We start from the raw sequence: 21,880 nt of genomic DNA, 5'->3' as shown, positions 1-21,880 counted from the left end.
CTTAGCCAGAAAGAAGTTGTTAGTCCAGAGAAAAAGAATAACACGAACACCTGTTTTCTCAGATGACTACACGCTCATAGATTAGTTAGGATTCAACAGATATTCTCATTTTATTTGCAATAACCCTCTCAGGAGCTGTTTATTCTTTCAGTGATACAATATATGTTTTGCCTAGCTAAACAATACTGTTAGGGCTACATAGAAAAAACAAATATTACAGAAAAAAAGCTACAGACAAAGGGGATTGTGAGAATACAAGGTTGCAATAATTTTCTTGAAAAAAGATGATTGCTTTTTCTTGCTGTCATTGAGGGTAAAACTACTGCATGCATTCCTCCCCCACGTGCTTTTCCATCTCCCTTTGAGCAGGCTGTCTATCTACACTCAGGTGGACATAATGCATGAGGAGCGCTTTTCTGTCAGATGCGACTCATCTATTGTTCTGACTTGGAATATTGCCGCCATGTGTCAAGGAATGGATAAAGACTGAAAGCAATTACTTCAGTGTGGTAAAGCAATTGTGTCTGTCACCACTTGATTTGAAATGCAGCTCAACACCAAACACACCTTATACATAAAAAGTACACCTCCAGTCCACCTTGTTAAAGGAAGACTTGTTCCTGTCAATGCCTGATGCATTAGTCTGCAGGAAAACTTTTCAAAAACATTACCACCGCACATCGAAGAAGTATCTCTTCAAAAGTGTAGCCTAGATTGCCTTGAGTTGTTATTCTGTGGCCCTGCTGGCTTTGAAGGCTCAGTTTGGTTTGGTTTGGTTGTGTGTCGCCCTCCAGACGGTCAGCACCGACCCTTATCCTGTGAAGCTCCATTACGACAAATCCCACGACCAGGTGTGGCTGCTGAGCTGGGGCGACATGGAGAAGAACTTCCCTACTCTTCAAGTAAGTCCACAAATCACTGTTTGACACAAATTCAAATGTTATTTCTTCTTGTGCAGAGTTTTATTCTTGTGAAACTGTAGAAAGACAGAGAATGAGACATTAAAACACAGACATTTAAGGCAGTGTTAGGATTCGTTCCAATGCCAGCAGGGGGGCGGTAGATGTGTCCGTTTTACATGTATCCTGTTAATGTCTGGTGAAATTAGGTCAACTGTAACTAATGATTATTTTCATTTACAATTAAGCTGTGCAATATTTTTGGTCTCAATGAATGTCTTGTTTGTCAAATGTGAAAAAAGATGTCCTAGGTGATGTCTTCAAATAGCTTGAAAAACAACTCAAATAATTGATTATCAAAATATATATAATTTTCTGTCTGTTGACTAAGTGATTGATCAACTAATCATTTTAGCTCTGAAACTGTAAATATGAGGAGTTGATTGAGAGCAACTTCACATCAGTCAGTAGTGCTGATTAAATAAACACCTTATTTGGGATTTAATCGTCATTTATACAATATATATACGGTACCTCCAACAAATTAAAGAACTTGTGCAGCAGTTTTTTTTGTTTTGTTTTGTTTTGTTTGTGGGTTTTTTTGATGACACCTACAGTTTATTGTAAATAACCAACAGTCTTGACAGGAAATCAAAATATATTAAATGTGAATTCCTCCAACTTGTCATATTAGAATAGGGAAGGGGAAGGAACAGAAGATAAATGTAGTATTAATCACTACACTCTCTGTGGGATTTTAGTTTTCATTTGTTTTTTCTTGACTGATGAGAGGCAATTAATATTCAGTGTGTAAGTTTTTGCACATTAACACAATTCAAACTATTTTTTGGCCCTGTATTCCAGCTTATTGGATTTGAAAAGTGCTGACTTCCTGCAGCTTAATTTAAGGGTGGTCACATCCTTATAAGGTGAATTACAGCCTCTTTTATATGTCCCCTGATTTTTGAACAGAACATGTAAACTGAATTGAAAGCTAAAAGTCAGCACTTTTAACCTCTTCCACACCCGCCCTCCGATCATACATCTACTTTTGGGGGGGACAGGGGATCCTTAGGGGGAGATAGCAGGTCAACAGTATATGCCACATAGAAATGGTACACATCATCTGAAAACTGGGATTAATTTTAGATGCAGCTCAGCACTGTGTGTCAAGTTTTTCTAGCAATAAATCTGTAATAAACATTGTGTTTAACTTAGGTGCCTCAAATTTTGAAAGTTTACAGTGCATAAGGGCTTAGAACATTATGATGGAAGTATATGATGGCCATTCCCATGCTCAATTATGTCTCATAAGTCGTTGCAGCAATTTTTGGGTTGACACTATTTGTCACACAGAATTTGTGCAAAATTTAACCATCTTTGACCACTCAAGAATTGATCAAAATGGTCAAAAATACCACATTAAGACACCAAGACCTTGAAGAAAACCATAGAAAAATCCATGCTGTGATTTGGTATCAAAATTTTTTGACATTTGGAGATTTCTGTAAGAATTGCATTTTTTCTGCAATTGGATGGCAAGCACTTCTGTTCTGGAAATTGCTCAGAAACCCCTTTATTGTCAATATACCTAGACAAGCCATACATCCTCTGAATGTCCTCAGTCTCTAGTTTGTGGTTGTAAAGTTTCATGAGGCTGTGATTATCCTAGTGGTCACAAAAGGTCATTTTATAGAGTGAGGTCAAGTTTCAAAAAATGGTCTCATTACAATGAAATGGCTATTATGGGGACTAACATCATCACACATGAATACAACTGAATCCACAAGAGTCTCAGCTTTCCAATCATACCCAATTCATGAAGTTCCAATACTGTTTAGGAGAAAAACACAGAAATATTAAAATACACCATTTTTAGAATAGGTGATAATAATACATATATATTACATGTAAAAAAAAAAAACTGCATGTTTTTTGCCAAGAATGGCATGGGATTAGCATAAAGTAGGCATGTCTTTAAAGGGGAAACTCATGGGTACCCATAGAGCACATTTTCATTCAGATATCTTGAGGTGAGAGGTCAAGGGACCCCTTTGAAAACCTGTCTTTGGAGCGTTATTTAGCCCCCTTCCTGACAAGCTAGCATGACATGGTTCGTACCAATGGATGCCTTAGGTCATCTAGTTTCATATGATACCAGCATCTTCACTGTAGCTTTAAATCTGCTATAGCCCCTGAGTGGAGTGGAAGATGCTAATGCTAATGCCAGCGTCACTGTTTCTTTTTGACGTGCTGGACTGTAGAACCAAAACACTGTACAATTACTTAATTACACTGTATGTCACAATGACACATGTTTGAAAATCATTCTGCAGATAGAATCAACACGTATTTGATGAAATGGTCATTAAAAAAAAAAGATCATACATTCCTTTGTTTCTTTTGAGAGTCATCTTGATTCAGCTCGAGTGTCAAGTGGTTTTACTTGAACATCCTGCTTGTCATTGCTTGCACAGAAATTCATAATATAGGGATTGGTCTGTGGCAATTTGCTTTGTGCATTGTGGCACAATCAAAGCGAACCCTGCCTACACACAAACACGTGTACACACTTCTATGCATGCACAAGCATTATTTAGACACCAATGACAACAGTGTACATCACCTCCCACTGTGAAGCACCAACATCTCAGCAGTATGGCAGGTGAACAAGCAAATATACATATGATAGCAACATATTAAGTGATTTCTCCTGCAATAACACTGCTTTTTGGAATAAAAGTCTTGCTGAAAATAAGTAAATTGTATAATTATACTCTCCTACTGGTTGTAAGCTCCAAATGGGCACGAGTTATAGACTTAAATGAGCAGCACAGCGCGTATTCATCAGGCTCATGTTAAACACCCACCTCCTTATCCTTTGTGTTCACCAGGTGATCAATCAGGCCAGTGGTAGAGTGTCTCATCACACCGTTCACACTCAGCCGGTCGGCAGGCGCTTCGACAGGGTGGACGACTTCTTCATTCCTGCATCCAGCCTCATCATTAACCACATCAGGTACGTCCAGTGTGATCCAAGAACACTCTTAATGCAAATTGATTTGCAAATTAAATTCACCCCATTGGCATTTTATTCACTTTTTAAAGCAATCTCACCTCAATACTACAATAATGATTTGGATGAGCATGTCTGCACTGTGTGAGAGTAAGTGTGTGTGTCTCTGTTAATGTGTCAATGGAAGTTTCGGGAGAATGGTGCTCCAGTCATCTGTGCTGCAAATGAGTATGCGGCTGCTCACCTGAAATAGTTCTAAGAATAAACCCTTATTACACTAGCTATGTGAATTTTATGGACCCAAAAGCCAATTAATAACCACTGACAATTTTTAATTAGTATGTCTTTTTATCTAGCGGGCTTGAACTCAGTCCATCTGTGAGCTGGTCAGAAACCTGAGGTGGTGTTGAGCAATTTGCTCAGTGTTTGAGTACATTGCTTTTACCTGTTATGCCACTGAAACAAGGGTAGGCAGTATAATTATGTTGCTAAGCATCCAGAATGGTAAGTACATGCTGATGACCATCATTTGGACTTAGCAGGGAATGCAGCCTTAACTCTGCTCAGCCTCATTTTAAATGCCATTCAGGTTGTGTGTGCTTCTTTTAAAGAAGACGGTTTACATGAACTTTAAAAAACTGAATCATCTATTACGTTTATAGCCGCTGCCATTTCCTTTTTTACAAGGATGGAAAACAATTAGATGACAACACGTGCCCCCTCAGTGCTGATGCTATCGCTGTATGTAGCAGCAGCGTGCTCTCACTGAGATAAAGTAATACATTCAATTATGTTTAAAGCTATGAAGAAAGAGGCCAGAGGGGATAGTTCCCTCTGCATCTCCTCTTTAACATTAGTTCTTTAACAGAACAGCACAGACTTACTGGATGCAGAGTCACACACTGGCTTTATGAGAAAGCTGGTCCCAAACGCTTGACTAATGTCACGAAGAAGCCAAGAGTAAGCAGGAGGTCTGGAGGATTTCAAGATGTTAACGGTCTCCCGGAGAGGCAGAGCGCGCAGTCCACTGTGTGTGGTGGGGTTGTGGGAGGAGGGGGGCAGGGGGGGAGTTGCTAGCACAGCTGTAATTAGATCTAGCAAGACCTGCAGGGAATATTGGCTGCATTTGTTTGTTTTTGTGTTGTGTTTGAATATTGCTGTCTTTACCAGCTAGTTGCTTATTATTTGTGATGCCCTCTAAAAATAAGCTTACTGTGTTTTACTGCAATGGCCAAGTACTCTTATTATGAGTGCTGTGTATGTAGATAAAATGTGGAACATAATTACCTTTACAAGGAGATGTTGCCAGAAAAGCTAAAAGCATGTTTTTTATTGCTAAATATTGGACATCCTGCTAGTTAAATGGCCAATAATGGCTGGTTGATGTGGAGTGCTAGTAGAGTTCATCAATCCATCCATCGAGTTTAAAATGTTCCATCACTGTACAGCTGCAAAACTGTGGGCAGGCTGTTACAGAGCAACATGGATAAAATCCTCTGTCACAGTATACTGTAAGTATTTGTATATTGCAATATCTGTATATATTATTATGTAATAAAATGTATGGGAAATTAATTGATATAAAAACTTACTGATAATGTAACCAGAGAGGAAAATCTCTTTTTCAACTGGTTAAAATACCTGACCAATCAGGGCAATTTGTCACATTGACGCAAAAACCGAACCAGAATCCAGTACAGCCATTAATCAGTCCTGCTGGTTGATTTGCTGCATTGTCAATGGTGGTCTAATACACCCAGAGACATTCTCAACACAACAGTATAAACAGAACACCAAAATCACTGACAAATTTATATTTATTTTACTGTACATATCAGCATATTGCCCAACCCTAACTTTATTGTATATGATGAGGCTGTGCTTTGCATTGTCTGTTGCGTTATATTTAAGTGTTTCTCATATTGTCTACCTTATGTCCTACTCAGTTATTTAGAGGTTGTCCAGGCTGAGTAAGTCTGGCTTAAAATCATTATTTGACTCACTGTTTAAGGGAAAACAGATGAAAGCAGCACATTTAGGTGATTTTGGTTGTCCATGTAGTTTCATTATAATCTCATAATTCAGTCTTGTAATGGCATTAAAAGGTAAACTTCTGTAAATTTGCCAAGAGATTGTATTAGTATACATTTGAAGTACACAAAAAGCTTTAATTATATGCATGCATATGGATGTTGTTCTTTCATCTGGACAGCTGTTTTTATTGCAGATATTAGGAAATTTTAAATTAATGGCTGCACTGTGACTCAGATTTTTTGATCTACTACCCACACAGCCATTTATCTGTTGGCAGGAAGGCAGCATCGATTAGTCGATTTAGCAACATAAGCAGTGTGTGAACACCCGACATATATTCAGCAACTTCCGGGGATTGTTTAATGACAGGGGATTCCCTCGGCAGCTACTATGAATGTGAGCAGGAACTTCTGGGGGCTGTCAATCATTAAAACCATCGACTTGTAGTCGGGCAATTCTGCATGTCAGCAAAAAAAGATGTTATTTCCTAAGTTTACCCACGTCTACAGCTGCCTGCAGCTCAGGCTGCCCACACCTATTTTTCACAAATTTCTAATCATTGCACAGATTGCCTTTTGGCAAAACAAGCCGAGCAAAATGTTGATTCTATGTTTTTGCTCTGGAGGATGAGTGAACAAGAATTGCTGTGTTATAGATATCTTTTACAGTGCAGCATCCATTGTTCTGTTTTCTGTTCATGAGTTTTGCCCTCAAGATCTTTAAACTGCAAAGCAAACATTACTTTGGGGTTAAGTGTTCTGACGCAGTCATTTCTGAACTGGAAATATTGACATGAAGATAAGATGATAAAATGTGAAGTAGCTTTAGTTGAACATAACTCTGTTGCACAGAACCAGGGGGAATCTTTAATGCATTAATCATTGGTACAAACGACAAACTGCAGCTGTCAGTTTGGCTGAGAGCAATCTAGGTCTGCCAATGAAGCAACCCAGCTGTGTTCATACCAGAGTGAGGCCAAACAAAGCCTGATTATTAATTTATCATACATGAAAAAAAAATCTAGCTGTTGTTGAAAATAATCTTTTCATTGCAGAATAAATGCACCATTGACCTTTAGCTCATGCCAACATATCACAGTATGTGTGCACTACCAATTGATCTGTCACAACAGCCACAATATTGAATACAACACATAGCAAAGCAATTTCAGCAGTGTTTGACAGGCAGTGATAATATTGGTCCATAATTTATCAGCTCTATCTCCCAGAGGATAAAAAATGGAAAATTGCACAGTACATTTAAAAAAAATATATCTTCCTCTGAAATACTCACCTGCCTTGGAGCTTATTTTTTAATACAGGTGGGACACAGAAGGATCAAGTACCAGCCTGTTTAGTGTAAGAGGGTTTCTTTTGAATTTAATCTAACAAATTTAGCTTTCCAAGTCACATAAAACCTTTTCAGTTGGGTCGACATTTCAAGTTAAAGACCTACAATCTCCCAATGGTTCAATTTGAAGACAGGTTTTTTCCATCATTTTTTCAGTTAGTCATTCTTGAGTCTTAATAGGATTAATTTCTTGAATGACTCAAAAAACCAAATGTACCCTCCCTGAGGTCATTTCATTTTTTCGGTTTCCAGTAGAGATAAAATACGTTTTGAGATAGATGACAATATCGTAACAAAATATTTTTGTTGCAATTGTTTCAAGATAATTTAACAATAGCTACATTGAACACCCGCAAGTCGTTAACATGGGAATCTTTGTCATCTCTCCCATCCATCTCATATCACGCAAACGCAGCTTGCACCACAACATGTAAAATATTACTCCAATAATATTAAAACAAGCTCACCACAGCTTATAATGGATCTTTGCTATGTGGAAAATTTGATCATGGAAGTTTAAAGAGTAACTACACACTATATCATTTTTTCACACTGCACACATAATCACATAGGTCTATGCTGGTATATGATGATGTTAACACAGGTGATTTGTCCAACAATATACATATTGTGTGTAAAAACTACTTTTTCTGCTCAAAATTAAATTATTTTTGTCTGCTTGGATTTAAAAATTCAATTCAGCCATATTCTCTGGCCTCTCCCTAATTGTGACATATTAGGCAAGACTCCGAGGTCTATTTCATATATCGGCTGCCACGCCAAGTATAAATATCAGAACACTGGCTAACTGAATCCTCAGTTTGTGCCTCTCACACAGAGCTGCTGGTAGCGTAGCGAGCCTGATAAGAGATGGCAGAGAGGCAACGTCGTACCATTCAAAGGACCATGGTTATACAAATAACCCAAAGATTTATTCCATCTCTGCAGCAGTAAACACAACACATGGGCCCACTGATAACTAACTGTGCTATATTCAGAGCTTTACAAGATTTTCAGGGCTGACAGCGGCAATGTTAACATAAAATGATAAACAGCAGGGCTATGGCTACATACTGACACTGCCCCACAGACACACACACACACACACTAGAGCCTCTCGTAGTAGAGCCGCTAGCTCAGCTGCAGAGGAACCACACAGAAACTTTTACAAAGGGCTACGAATGTGCTTCTAGTGACAGTCCACCGGACTCTGTGTGTTTCCAGCACGAACAAGGAGAGTCTGACAGCAGCTGCTCATGGCTGGTTAGCTCTGACTACCAGCTCTATATCACTATTCATGCTACACTGAGCAGTAGTCAGTCAGTGTCCCCTGACCCTCACCGAATTGCTGTTTAAACTTCAAGACAGATGGGACAAACTTCAAATTTGTCAGAAATTTTGGTAGTCTAAAATTAGGACCAATGTGGGGCTAAAGTCAGGATTCATTTGTACAGTATCTGCCCAAAAGTCTACATATATTAAAGATTGTTTAACGTTATGTTATATTAATTAACGCTCTTTTTTTTCCGATGATGCCTGCAAAAACAAAAGAAAGATTCAGATCTCCTCTTTTATGACCTGGTGCAGCCTGCTGGCTGGACACAGTGGACAGAATGATCTCTAGATCAATGATTCCTTCTACAGGGATGATAATGTGCTCCGTGGCTTTCAAACAGCCATTTTGTGTTCATAGGTACAGACAGCTTGGTGTTCAAATGGCATAAAAGATGATGAATGACTGCAAGATTGAAGTGCCTGTCAGCATCGATCAGCTGGTATTCACATTTAATTGAGGCCTGTCAGCTTCTTGCATATTCCCCTTCTACCCTGTTCAGCTGCTAAAATGTAATGTGCCATTAACAGATTCTTTGGGTTTTTGTAATGAGTATCATTTTCATCGATCAATGGCCACATATAAAACTGCTACAGTTCTATTGGAGGGGGGAGTGTAGATGATGCTAGACTGCCAATATCAGGGACCAGAACTTGGCTGTTGAAGTGGTTAAATGGGCCTCTCAGCAACATTTTTTTTTCTGAACATTTGTTTTAAATGATGCCAGTCCAACAATTTCCATAATTACCCAGTACAAATCAATTTATATTTCCTCTTTCATGTTGCCTTGATATGTGGATTGTGCTGCTTTATTTTAAGATGTTACCACTTGCTGCTTGAAAATTTATGAACCTAGGAGACAAAAGGAATCACCACCCTGGCAGATTCCTTGCTTAAAATAGGAAGAAAATGGACTTTCAGACACAATGCATGATTAAATTACCTTATTAAATTACTTTTACTTGGAATTTACAAGATTTCCTACTGTTTTAATCATCTAAAAGGAGTGAGAAGCTGCTGCAGACAGTCCTAAAATTTATAACCAACTGTACTTGTTACCAATTTATAATTTTGGCCATTAAGTTGAGCCTGCCCTGTTCCTCTGGATAAGGTCATAATTATGACTAAAAGTCTACAGCCATGCTAATATCAACATGCTAACATTAGTTAATTAGCACGTAACACAAAGTACAGCTGAAGCTTAAAAAGGCATTTTGACCTAATGATAGTGCTAGAAGAAAAGTTAAGGGGTCACCAAAGTGATTACAATTCATCCTGAAGGGGACATGGATATGTTAACCAAATTTTATGGCAATTTATCTAATGGTTGTAGAGACATTTCACTCAAAACCTCAATCTCATGGTGGAGGTAGAGGAAAGTTAGAGGATCAATGTCAGTAAGATTTATCCTATGGGGAACATGCATGTCTGTACAAAATTTCATTGTAACACATACAATTGTTGTCAAGATATTTCAGTCTGAACCAAGCAGCAGTAGCACGAGTAACAAATGTCATAATTTGCGGTTTACTAGAAGACAAAATGTGTTATTGATTTAATCTTGTTTATTTGTTTTTTCTCTTTATATCGCTTACAGATTTGGCCTCATCCTTCATCGAAATGAGCCTGTCCTGCACAAGATCGACCTGGAGACTTTGTCATACGTGAAAAACATCAGCCTTCGGGAGTATAACTGCATCCCCAAGTCTGTGGCCTACACCCACCTTGGCGGCTACTACTTTGTCAACTGCAGGCCCGACTCCACCGGCGCCTCCCAGCCCCAAATCATCTTGGACAGTGTGACGGATAGTGTGATCGGTCAGAACCGTGATGTTACCGGCACTCCCTATGTGTCTCCAGATGGCCACTACTTGGTCACTGTCGACGATGGCGATGGTCTGATGAGAATCCAGATGATCTCGGAGCACGGGGAGATCCAGGAGCCCTTCGACATTCACACCAACCTTCACTTGTCTGATCTGGCCTTCCAGCGCTCATTCACTGAGGTCCACCAGTACAACGTGTTTGGCAGTTCCGGCCGCCAAACTGACGTTCTGTTTGTGGAGCTGAGCACTGGCAAAGTCAAGATGATTAAGAGCTTGAAAGAGGCCACCAAGTCATTCGAGTGGCCGTGGAGCAGTAGGAACAGGGTAATGGTGGGCAGCGGACTGTTCGGGCAGTACCTCATGACCCCGTCCAGAGAATCCCTCTTCATCCTGGACGGACGGCTCAACAAGCTCAACTGTGAGATTACTGATGTCCTCAAAGGCAACGTGTTGGTGTGGGTTGGGGATTCTTAGGTCATAAAATCAAGACCCAATGAGCTTTCTTTTCCTCAAAGGTACTGTTGCACTGAATTCTGTTGCAGATTTTTTAATTTTGTGGGAGCGCTATAGTGAAAACCACAGAATCAAAAACCAAATTGACAATTTGTAAGTCCATTGGATGAGAGACTGTCATCCAAAAAACAAAAAAATAGAAGTGATGATATAATTAATATTGTCTTAAAGCCAAGTTAAGATATTTTTTCCACCAAGTGGTTTGTCTCCAAGTCAACATAAAGTTGCTTGCTGGTTTAATTTTTCAGGAAAATTGGAATGAATCCGCAAAAGTTCCGTAGATATGTGCAACTTTGCATTATTATTCACAATTGGTTGTATTCAGTGTGTGGGAATGCTGTAGCTAATCTCTAAACAAAACTAATATTTAAGAGAATTGGCAAAAATAGATATATATACTGCATATGTCCAGATTAACTCTTGTAATTTAAGTTTATCCATTCCAAACTTTTTCCTGTGCCTTCAAGGAAAATTCCCCTCCATCAGAGGAATTAACATAATTATTCCCAGTGTGACTGCAGACTACACCTCTTCCTTTGACCCCTTCATTCGTGGTGAGCATGGTTCCTCACAAATCTACTGCTCTCGTCTATCCGTCCGTCCAACGCAGCCGACTCAGTCTAATTAAAACGAGCCCTTGCTGTGATCCCATCCTGTTTGAAGTGGAGACTGAGAGACTGAGTGGTTCATTATGGTTGTGCGCTCTGTAACCTTTTAATCCGAAATTATAATCAGCGTTGGAAGGTGAATGATTTTTTTTTTTTTTTCCTTTTTTGTCCAAAGCAGAAAAATGAAAGTCAGTGGCGATGTTAGTGAAATTGTACCAGCTTTATACACTACACATTGTGAAACTTAATTATTTCAAAATGTTCCTTAGCGATGAGTCAATAGAGCACTTGTGTGTGAAGAAAATCGATCATAACTTCAATATCCCTGAACCAAAAAAAAAGAAAAGAAATCTTAGATTTTAATAGAATGACTATGAAAACATGCATTGTCTGCTCTGTTTGACAGCGTGTTTCAAGTGGATGTTTTAATGTGAAGTAATGATGAGCTAGCAGAGTGGGTAGTTTTGGTGTTTTGTGTAGAGGGTCTTTGAGGATAAGCTTTGAAAATGAGAAACAACTCTCTCTAAATGCTCCTGCGGTAGATACATAGCTGGCAAGTCAATGAAACCGTTTCCTAGCTGGACACATTTCTATGCATTTTCACCCTAGCACTCTTTGACTCTGTGACTCACAATGGGCAACTGTATCTCAAATTTAGTATGGACTTTTGATGTGTACAGATTATATAAAGTCATCCTGTCTTTCCTGTTAAACTCTTACTCGTATATATTTTGGTTTTATTTTAATTTCATCCTCAATTTCTCCCCTCTGTCACATGTTGTTTTCAAAATTTTCTCTCTATTAATGTCCTGTACATAGCAGCTGACTGTGAGTCCATTAAGTTCCCATTATTGTACAGATTAACGCAGGTTCATTTTCCAAGCAAATAATCAGCACACTCCTTTTTAAACAAACACAGCTGTCATTATAAACATCCTGTACCAAGCACATTGTGGTCACAAACACCGCTTTCACGTCCATATAGCCATGTCTTGTATGTTCCTTCATGTGGTTGTTATTTATATAGAGAAAACACGCTTGTCATTCTACCAAACAATAAAATCTATACCATGAAAAACACATGCACTATCTGCTCTTTTTCTCATTGGAACAACCCTCTGTAGATGCTTGTACAAAGACGATCAGGCACTGACAAGTTTGCTTTAGGAGCTAAAGCAGCCTGTTGCCAATTATGATGCTACAAGAGGAGCTACGAGAACAAGGTCAAGACTCTGTTGTTCCTTTGGGTACATTTATATTTCAGCAAGGCATCCAATATACTGTAAAATTATAATTAGCAAACAAAGAAAAAGCAACTGTGAGACTTAACAGAAAGAAAAGCAGGCAGTGAACAACCTTATGTAAGGAGGGGTGACGTATTCACTTTTTGTCAAATATAATACAATAATGATGATATTCTGGACTTTTTGGAAAATGTGACATAATATAGAAACACAAGTCAACTCATGAAAGCTAAATAAAAAAATATCCACCACCATTAAAAGATATACTCCTTACAAAATCAATAGATTAATTGTTTGGTCCATTAAATGTCAGAAAATAGTGAAAAATGCCGGGCACTGTTTCCCAAAGCTCAAGATGATGTCCCCAGATGTCTTATTTTGTCCCAACCAAAAGTCACAACTCAAAGATATGTAGTTTATTATCACAGAGGACTAAAGAAACCAGAAAATATTCATATTGAGAAGCCGGAATCAGAGAATTTTTAAAAAAATTCTTCTTAAAAATGACTCAAAACGATTAATTGATTATCAAAATAGTTGGCAATTAATTTAATAGTTGGCAATTAATTGATTAATCATTGCAAATCTAATATAAGGCGACTAATGACGTACTACAAACATCCTAGGCACAATAGTGGAAGAAGCATTATCATGATGAAAAAATACTAATAGTATAAGTGAGAGTATGTAGTGTAATCAGCAAAATGTACTTAAAGAATCAAAAGTAAAGCACTCCAAATGCAGAATGGGCTCTCAGAGTATTATTAATTTATTGGACTCATCATCATTTTACTGATTCGGTTGGACAAGATGCAGCTAATTTAGCTGCTTTACATACAGTGCTGTTGGTTGGTTGGTTGTAGTTTAATCTGTAATAATGGATCATATTTTTATTAATCTCTAGGGCTGCAACTAATGATTGTTTTCATTATTGATGAATCTGTCGATTACTTTTTCAATCATTATTGATTAGTAGTCTGGTCTATAAAATGTCAGAAAATGGTGAAAAATGTTGATTCCGGTTTCCAAAGCCTAAGATGCAACCTAAAATGTCCTGTTTTGTCCTGAGCAACAGTCCACAACCCAAAGATACTCCGTTTACTGTCAAAGAGGATTAAAGAAACCAGAGACTATTCACATTTAAGATGGTGGAACCAGAGAATTTGGCATTTAAAAAAAAAAAAAAAAATAGTCAAAACCATTGATCGATTATCAAATATAGTTTGCATTTAATTTTCTGCTGCTAATCGTTGCAGAATACATGTAATGGAATAAAAGTATAGAGAAGCATAAATGTAAATAATCAGGTTAAGTACCAGTACTTCAAAAGTATGTTTCCTGTCAGCTATGATATTCAACAAATTGTTCTGTATACAGATATGATGGACAGGGCAGATGCAAAGCACAGCAGCTTTCCTATTATTATACATATCAGGACATCAGACTATTACATCTATTATGCCTGTACCATTGCCTCTTATGAAATAAAAATAAGACAGACATTGTCTGAATGTATTTTTCAACATTTGCTTGTACTCAGTTTAGCACATAGCTATTATCTGGTAGCAGCATCAAGCAGAAGTACTGTTGCTATGGTGATCAGTAGATGAACATAACTTGTGCACTGACTTTGAACAGAGCTTAAACTGTTGAGGTGTGATTTTAATGTACAATGGTGCTCCCTGGCAGAAATAATCCTGCTGGTGTTTGGGTCCCTGTTTTCTGTTTTTTTCTGACCTGAATAAATCCCACCTAGTAAAAACCTTATGTTTCCAAAAAAAGCTGATTGATTAATCAATCACCTGTAGTCATTTGACAGAAAATTAATTGGCAACAATTTTGATAATTGATTAATCATTTAAGTCAATTAGCCAGAAGAAATGTCAAATATTTGCTGGTTCCAGTGTCTCAAATGTGAAGATTTTCAGAATTTCTCTGTACCGAATGTAGAATCAAGGCTACCTTAGACCATGTTCTACAAAACAGTAAATAACTTTGGAATCGTTTATGATATCGACAAGCTTTTTTTTTTCTTTTTGTCTGAATCGTGAGATTCTGAGCTTTCCAAGGTGACCATCAAGGTCCGATTTATGGTGCATACAATCACGTGACAGAGGAACAGAAGCTTGCTGGCTTACAGGCTTCACTGTATGTGCTCTCACTGTGCAAAACGTAAATGACTGCAGTCGTCCCTATATCAACAAATTAGTTTGTCTATTTTCCAATGATATAAATATTGACCAAAATGTGAAGAAAAGGTGGATTTGCACCAAACTTCACATGGAGCTCCAAAACAACAAAATACAACTTTTTATGTTGAAAAAACAAAAATTCCCTGGTTTATTTGGAGTTATTCAACAAAACACCTCTTAATTTCACTGGGCATATTTCTTTTTTTGTCAAATATGTTATGCTCACACAAAGACTGATGGTCTGACAAAACAAGTAGTTTGAAGTCTTCACCTCGGCCTCTGTTACAGATGTTTTTCAGGACTGTCTGAAATTTTAGTAATTGATTAACTGATTAACTGATGGTTTTATCAGTGATAAAAACAAGTGTTTGTTGTGCCCCAAAACTCAGACAATTTCCTCTGATAAGTCTGGGGTTGGTTGCAACACTAATTATTCAATTTCTTTCCGGTCAGTTATAAACACAAAATATATTGAATCAAATCATCAGGAGAGATGTTTTAGAGCTCTGTTTTCCATTCATTTGAAGTTCACTCCCTGAATTTCTATCAATTCTCATGCTTGAAGAATAAAGAGGTTTGGCTAATCATCAATGAAATGTCATTCTTCTGTTCAGGCAAACTTCACTGCATAAAAACATCATGTTTGTACACTATATCACGACAGGCAACGCTCTCAGACAGTGTCTTATTCATCTTTAAAATGTATATAGCTCCAGGTTCTGTTAGGTGTTTTGGATAAAAGGATCCTCCACAGTGCATAAGGCTACACCCTTATCTTTGAAATCCATGTGGAGAGGTACTTCCATCTGAACAACCTCTACATCAGATAAGCCTTTCCACTGATAATGAAAACCTACCACATTCACCCGTGTCTATGACAAAGAGGAACAGACTCTCACATTCTCTGCCTGTTTCCTGTATTTATTATATCATTCATTTCAAGTATAAAGTATACACTGAGATTGAAACATTTTTAAGATTGTTTTTTAGATGAATAGAAATTTTCAAATGTCCCAAAAACAAACATATTTAATTAACTATCACAGGCAACAAAAAAGAGCAAATATTCACATCAGAGAAGCTTGAAATGAACTAATAATGAAAGTAATCATTATTTTTCTATTAATGAAAACATCACTTCAAACATGATGTGCAATAAATGTGAAGCGTTTTGTCTGACAAGTTCACAGACACACTGACAGTTTCTTTGACAGTTCTTGTTCATTCATAATACAGGGACACAGTGTCTATTCTGAGACATACAGTATAAAACATCCAGTGTCTCTATTCAATATGAGCTCTGCAGTATACAGTATGGAGGATAGTCGATCATTTTTCACTTGCAGAGAGCATTAAAATTTGTATAATATAGTTAGAGTTTCTGGTGTAAGACACTTGAGAATAAATGAAGAAGGGAAAGATGTTGTTTTATTTTTTCCCCCACAATATGTTTCTGCCCAAGAACTTGAATTTTATTTGTTCAGGATGCAACAATCTACAGTCAAATCATACATGAACAAAACTACAGTAGCTACTGTCACTAGTCTGCACATGTAACAATGTCATTATTTATAAAGTACATAAGGGCTGCAACTAACGAGTATTTTAATGTGATTCATAGTTTTTTTATTAGATTATTTAAACTTTAAAATCTCTGAAAATATCACAAATACATTTTTAAAAATTTAAATGAAAATCACAATTACCTGAGACAGTGGTGACATCACCAAACAGCTTTTTCTCCCTGACCAACAGCCCAAAACCCAAAAATAGTAGTGATAGTTTACTATTGAATAGGACAAAAAAGCAGCAGATTGTCACATTAAGCAACCTGGAACAAGACAATATTTGGCATTTTTAGTTGCCAATTATTTTTCTTTCAGTGGATTTATCAATCAGTCATTTCAGCTGTTGTATATAGCAATGTGAAGTGTAGAGGCTGATAAAGAGGGGGGATAAAGATCATAAACTTCATGACACAGAAGGGGATTGTAACAGCTTTTTAGCATGAGATAAAACAGACACTTCTCCTGCGGAACATTCACAAAGCATGCAACAAATGATGGCTTCCATATGGAAATAATAGAAATACTGCAATTTCATCAATGTGGCTCCTTAGAGAGCTTAGAGTATTGTGTATAAAGAGCTATTTTCAGCATAAAAGCTCCAAAAACCCACAGTACACTACCTGCTCAGCACCAAACGGCAAACAGACACAGTTACCAACTAGCTGGTGAACATAATGGAGCATTTAACAGCTAAAGAACCAGATATTTCCCTTAGGAGTTGGTAGAGATCAAAAACAGAGCTAAAGGGGAGTGAATATTGGACTTAAGCCTCGAATATGCTCCCGAGTGGACACCACAGACGCGTAGCAGTCCTGTTTATACTACTCTCTGGAGTTCCCAAGGGATGCAGATGCAGGAAGTATAGCACCAGCTTTACATTCACCAGGTGGCCAGAAACACAACTCCAAATGAATGATAATGTTTCTCTGTAACTGCTGGATGTTTAAATAAGCAACTGTTAACAACATATCAACTTAAAAGGTAATGATATGTGGGTGTTCACAACTTGTTTCCACTGCCTGCATGTGGCCAAAAAAATCAGTTATTGCAAGTTTCAGCAAAAGTACAAAAAGTACTCATAATGCAAAAAGGCCCTTACAAAGATTTATATCATGTGAGTGGATTATTATTACTGATGCATTAACATATAAGCAGAATCTTGCGGTTGTCATTGGAGGAGCTCATTTTATCAGCTTTATAACAACCTTAACTAGTAAAGCTGTATAAGCAGTATGAACTGCATGTACACATGTGATAGAAAAATCCATGTATTAGTTAAGTAGGTATGGTCATATGTATGTATATATTTGGCGGCAGGGCCTTGAGGGGAACACTATGATAGTTATATGGACATCATGGTCATCATGTGGAAAAGAGAGCTCTGTACATACAGCAGTATAAATATGAGTACATGCAAGCCATTGAAGGCACTTTTGTTGCTGATGACATGTGTATGGTTATTCGCAAGAGATTAAGTTTCAGTACAACAGTGTGCAGCCCATTCTCATGATCACCATGCCCCCCGCGCTCCTGATAAACTCTCCCTAATGCATTCCTCCCCCACCAGTTCCAATTTATATTCATCTCTGAGTCACACAGACTGGTAGTTTATATTAATATTCTTCCTTACTGAATCCCCTTCAATAAAACAGCCATGTGAATAGAAAAAAAAGGCCCTGGCAGTTCCTTAATTATCTATTGTCAGTCCTTTAGCTTCTCCCGGTCACATGGGAGGGCTACGGACTCCTCCCCACCACACAATCGTGTCTCGCCTCCATCAGGAGAATTTAGCACCAGATTCTGCCTCTCTCTATTACTCCGTTCATAAGACGAGCGGCATAATCATGCCGCTGGCTCCTTAATCATGTTGCTGGGCCCGCCAACAGTAAAACCTCTCTACTCCATCCATACCGAGCCTCCTGATGACTGATTGAGGCCACTGGTGTAGCTGCACCTTGTGCCAGTTGTAGGTCCTCATCCTGCATTCTTCTGCCTGCTCTCTCTCTCTCACTCTGTCTGCATCCAGAATAATCAGTGTACTTCTGTGCGGCGGGAGATGGCAGCAGTTAGAAAATAGAGTTTCTCTCGGGGAAAAAAAGCCCTCCTAAACTGCAAAATGAACTTGTCACAGTAGAGCAGTAAGCAAAATGTAAATATAGAAAGGGTTTAATGACACTAACAAACATGCACTCTGGATACATTACAGGATGCCTTAATGTTGCTCTTCTGTAGGGTGATTATTTTCATTACTGATCAATCAGATAAACAATTAACTGTTTAGTAATAACAAGACTCTACAGCCATGCTAGCTGCTCTGTGAGTTTGTACTAAATGCTGACATCAGCATGCTAACACGCTCTAGAGTGCAATGCTAATATATTGATGTTTAGCAGATCTGTTTACCAGGTTACTATCTTAGTTTAGCCTGTTACCATGCTAACAATTGATAATTAACACTTAACGCAAAGATCAGTTGAGGAAGATGGGATTGTCATTAGTTTTGCAGGTATTTCAAAGTATTGCACAAATAAAAAGACAAAAATTAGGATTCATACTCATGAATGTCTGTACCAAATTTCATGGCATCCAATAGTTGTTGAGATATACAGAGCTGCTACAATTAATCGATTTAAAAAAATTATTTTATTCCAGCTACATAAATGTGAATATTTTCTGGTTTCTTTAGTCCTCTGTGATATACTATAACTGAATATATTTGGGTTGTGGATTGTTGGTTGGGACAAAAAGACGTCATCTTGGGTTTTGGGAAACAGTGATTAACATTTTTTCATCATTTTATGGACCAAACAACTACATGAGAAAATAATCAGCAGATTAATAGATAATGAATAATGGTTAGTTGCAGCCATAGAGATATTCAGTTTAGACAAAAGTAGTGAACCAACTGACAGACATTGCCATCCTTAGAGCCATGCCGATCGCGCGGTTAAAAACTCAGCTAAAACAGACACTTCTCCTGCTGAACATTCACAAAGCATGCAACAAATAACGGCTGCCATGTGGAAATAATAAAAATACTGCAGTTTCATTAATGTGGCCTATATTAGAGAGTTTGGAGTATTGTGTATAAATAGTATATCTAATTCTTTGTGAGTGTGGCTTTAAAAAGCAGAAAATCTTCACATTTGAGAAGTTAGAACCAGCAAGTGTTTGGAATTTTGAAAATAACTTAAACGTCATTTATCAAGCAAAAAATCCAAACATTTACTTCCTTCAAACCCATTAAGACAACACCTTTCAATAATCAGAATTATGGATCTCACTGCAGTCCATGAAAGTGAACATCAGCACTTTAACCTCAGTTGTTGTCAATTCATTTTCAGTTGATCATCTACAGTAATTGATTACTCAAAGAATAAATTCAGCACTATTTTTCTATATTACTTTATTTCTTAATGGAGAAATGAAGTTAATAAAGTTACTCATTAGTACAAAGTAAAATTTTTAAACTATCTCTGTCTCTTTCTCTGGACTTCCTCTCTGTTTTGGCTCCCTTTATCAGATGGGAGCTTTAGGGGTTTTGGTCATTAAGCCAGTGTTTAGCAGTCTTTCAGGGAGCTCAGGGATCTGGGCGTCAGTCTTTGCAAATAACAGAACTTTTTAAAGGTCATTTGGGTAAATCTTATCCAATAGCATTTTAACATGCTGGATGATGCAGACTATGCTCAACAATGAACTTCAGATGCAGATTTTTATTGTTCTCATATTTATATCAATTTTGGAAGTGATTTTCACATGAAAAGGTTTGAACATATGGTGATGGCAGCTGACCAAGATGTGTGGTTTAAGATGCTGACAGCAGACACCTCTTCCCCTTTAGTTGTCCTATTGTCCTGCTGAGCTGGCTGTCATGACACCGAGACCGAAGGACGCCTGTGGACACTCAGCAGTGACGAGCACACAGGCAGAGTCCTGTCATCCAGACACAGTTGACTGATCCTGTTCTGATAGCACCCAGGTTGACCATGACAGGAGCCACCACCTCCGCTTAACATGCTCCTTGTCTGTCATTTTGCTGTTCAGTGTGCGGTGAAAGGGCAGCAGAGGGAAGGCAGGAAAAAGGCCTCGAAGTTAAACCCACAGGTTTTCCTTTTATCAAACATTCACACGCACTTAAACTTTCATTTTGATAATTGTAAATAGTATTACTGTATGCTGTTATAGCCTGATGGTTGCTAAATAGAATGAACATATTTACTTGCATAGAAAAGCATGTTTATAATCCTCAAGAGGGGTTATCGCAAAAGAAAATGTTTTGGTTCCTGCTCAGAAACTCAGGAATCGTGTTGGCACTGATGTCGAGGAATTTCAAACGATCCTCAGCCATAATGCAATATATTCTTTCATGAGTTGTATATATTCATGCAAAACGTCTATGACAATCTCACAAAAGCGCCCTAAACCCCCAAAGCCAAATGCTGAGAAGAACTAATTGGGCAGTAATATAAAGTTGGAGCTCATTTTACTTTCATGACTGTTTCATCACGTCTCTATACAACACTGTATGTTTTCTCGCTATATATCTTTGGAGTTTAACCACAGAGTTTAGAGACATTTAAGGACCACGACAACCTAAAATTAAAACTGTAATTTCCTTCTGCCTAACAACAGTCCAGACTCCTTTGAACATGGAGCCTTTGAACAGAACAGTCCGCAAGTTAGTCCCTGCAGTTCCACCTCAACTTTTTTCCCCAAGCAATTAAACTGGAACAGGGGTGTGGTTCTTGAATCCTTGAAAGGCATGAAATGGCCATCACATTTCTCTAAGCAAGTTCTGCAGCATCATCCAAGTGCTCTGTAGATACATGACTGCTTCTTTTGTACTTTTTTCTGTATCTCATCACTGCAGATGTCTGACTACAGCAGCTCACTGTTAGTGATATCCAGCTGAGATGTTTGTGGAAAATAAGGTTGATATATGTTAGCTGTCTATGTGTTAGTATACTAGTAAGGATTTGTTTGAATGTTTTTAGGCAACATCTTTGATGTTTGAGAAACATTTAACCTCAGAAAATCTCAGTGAAACTCTTTGTTTATTCAGCCATGGGGGAATATTGTTCATGCAAATTATCAAACTTTTTTCTGCTGTTGCAGGAAAAAAAAAATCATGTTTTACGAATCAACAGACATTTTTCCAGAAAAGCCTTTCTTAAAGCTGCAGTGCAGGACTTTTACATACAAATGAATGTCCGTTCCATTCAAGCCCTTGTCAAAAAAGTTCACACAATGCTGATTAAGCCTATCACCAACGGGTTAATCTCTCTGTATTTTGCAGT

General features: G+C 37.8%; 1 protein-coding gene across 1 annotated transcript in view; it reads left to right on the top strand.

Moving 5' to 3' along the window:
- Positions 1-12,659, top strand: part of fstl5 (follistatin-like 5) — a 178,020-nt gene extending 165,361 nt beyond the window's left edge. Inside the window, exons 14-16 of the mRNA XM_067599913.1 lie at positions 795-902; positions 3,794-3,918; positions 10,230-12,659. Coding sequence (XP_067456014.1) covers positions 795-902; positions 3,794-3,918; positions 10,230-10,932 — 936 coding nt within the window. The 3' untranslated portion in view covers positions 10,933-12,659. The remainder of the gene's footprint in view (positions 1-794; positions 903-3,793; positions 3,919-10,229) is intronic.
- Positions 12,660-21,880: the final 9,221 nt, after the last annotated feature.

Source organism: Thunnus thynnus, chromosome 9 (assembly GCF_963924715.1).
Source record: "Thunnus thynnus chromosome 9, fThuThy2.1, whole genome shotgun sequence".
In the NCBI taxonomy this organism is placed as follows: Eukaryota; Metazoa; Chordata; class Actinopteri; order Scombriformes; family Scombridae; genus Thunnus; species Thunnus thynnus.
Note: the sequence above shows the minus strand (reverse complement) of the source record. Positions and strands in the feature narration are given on the sequence as shown.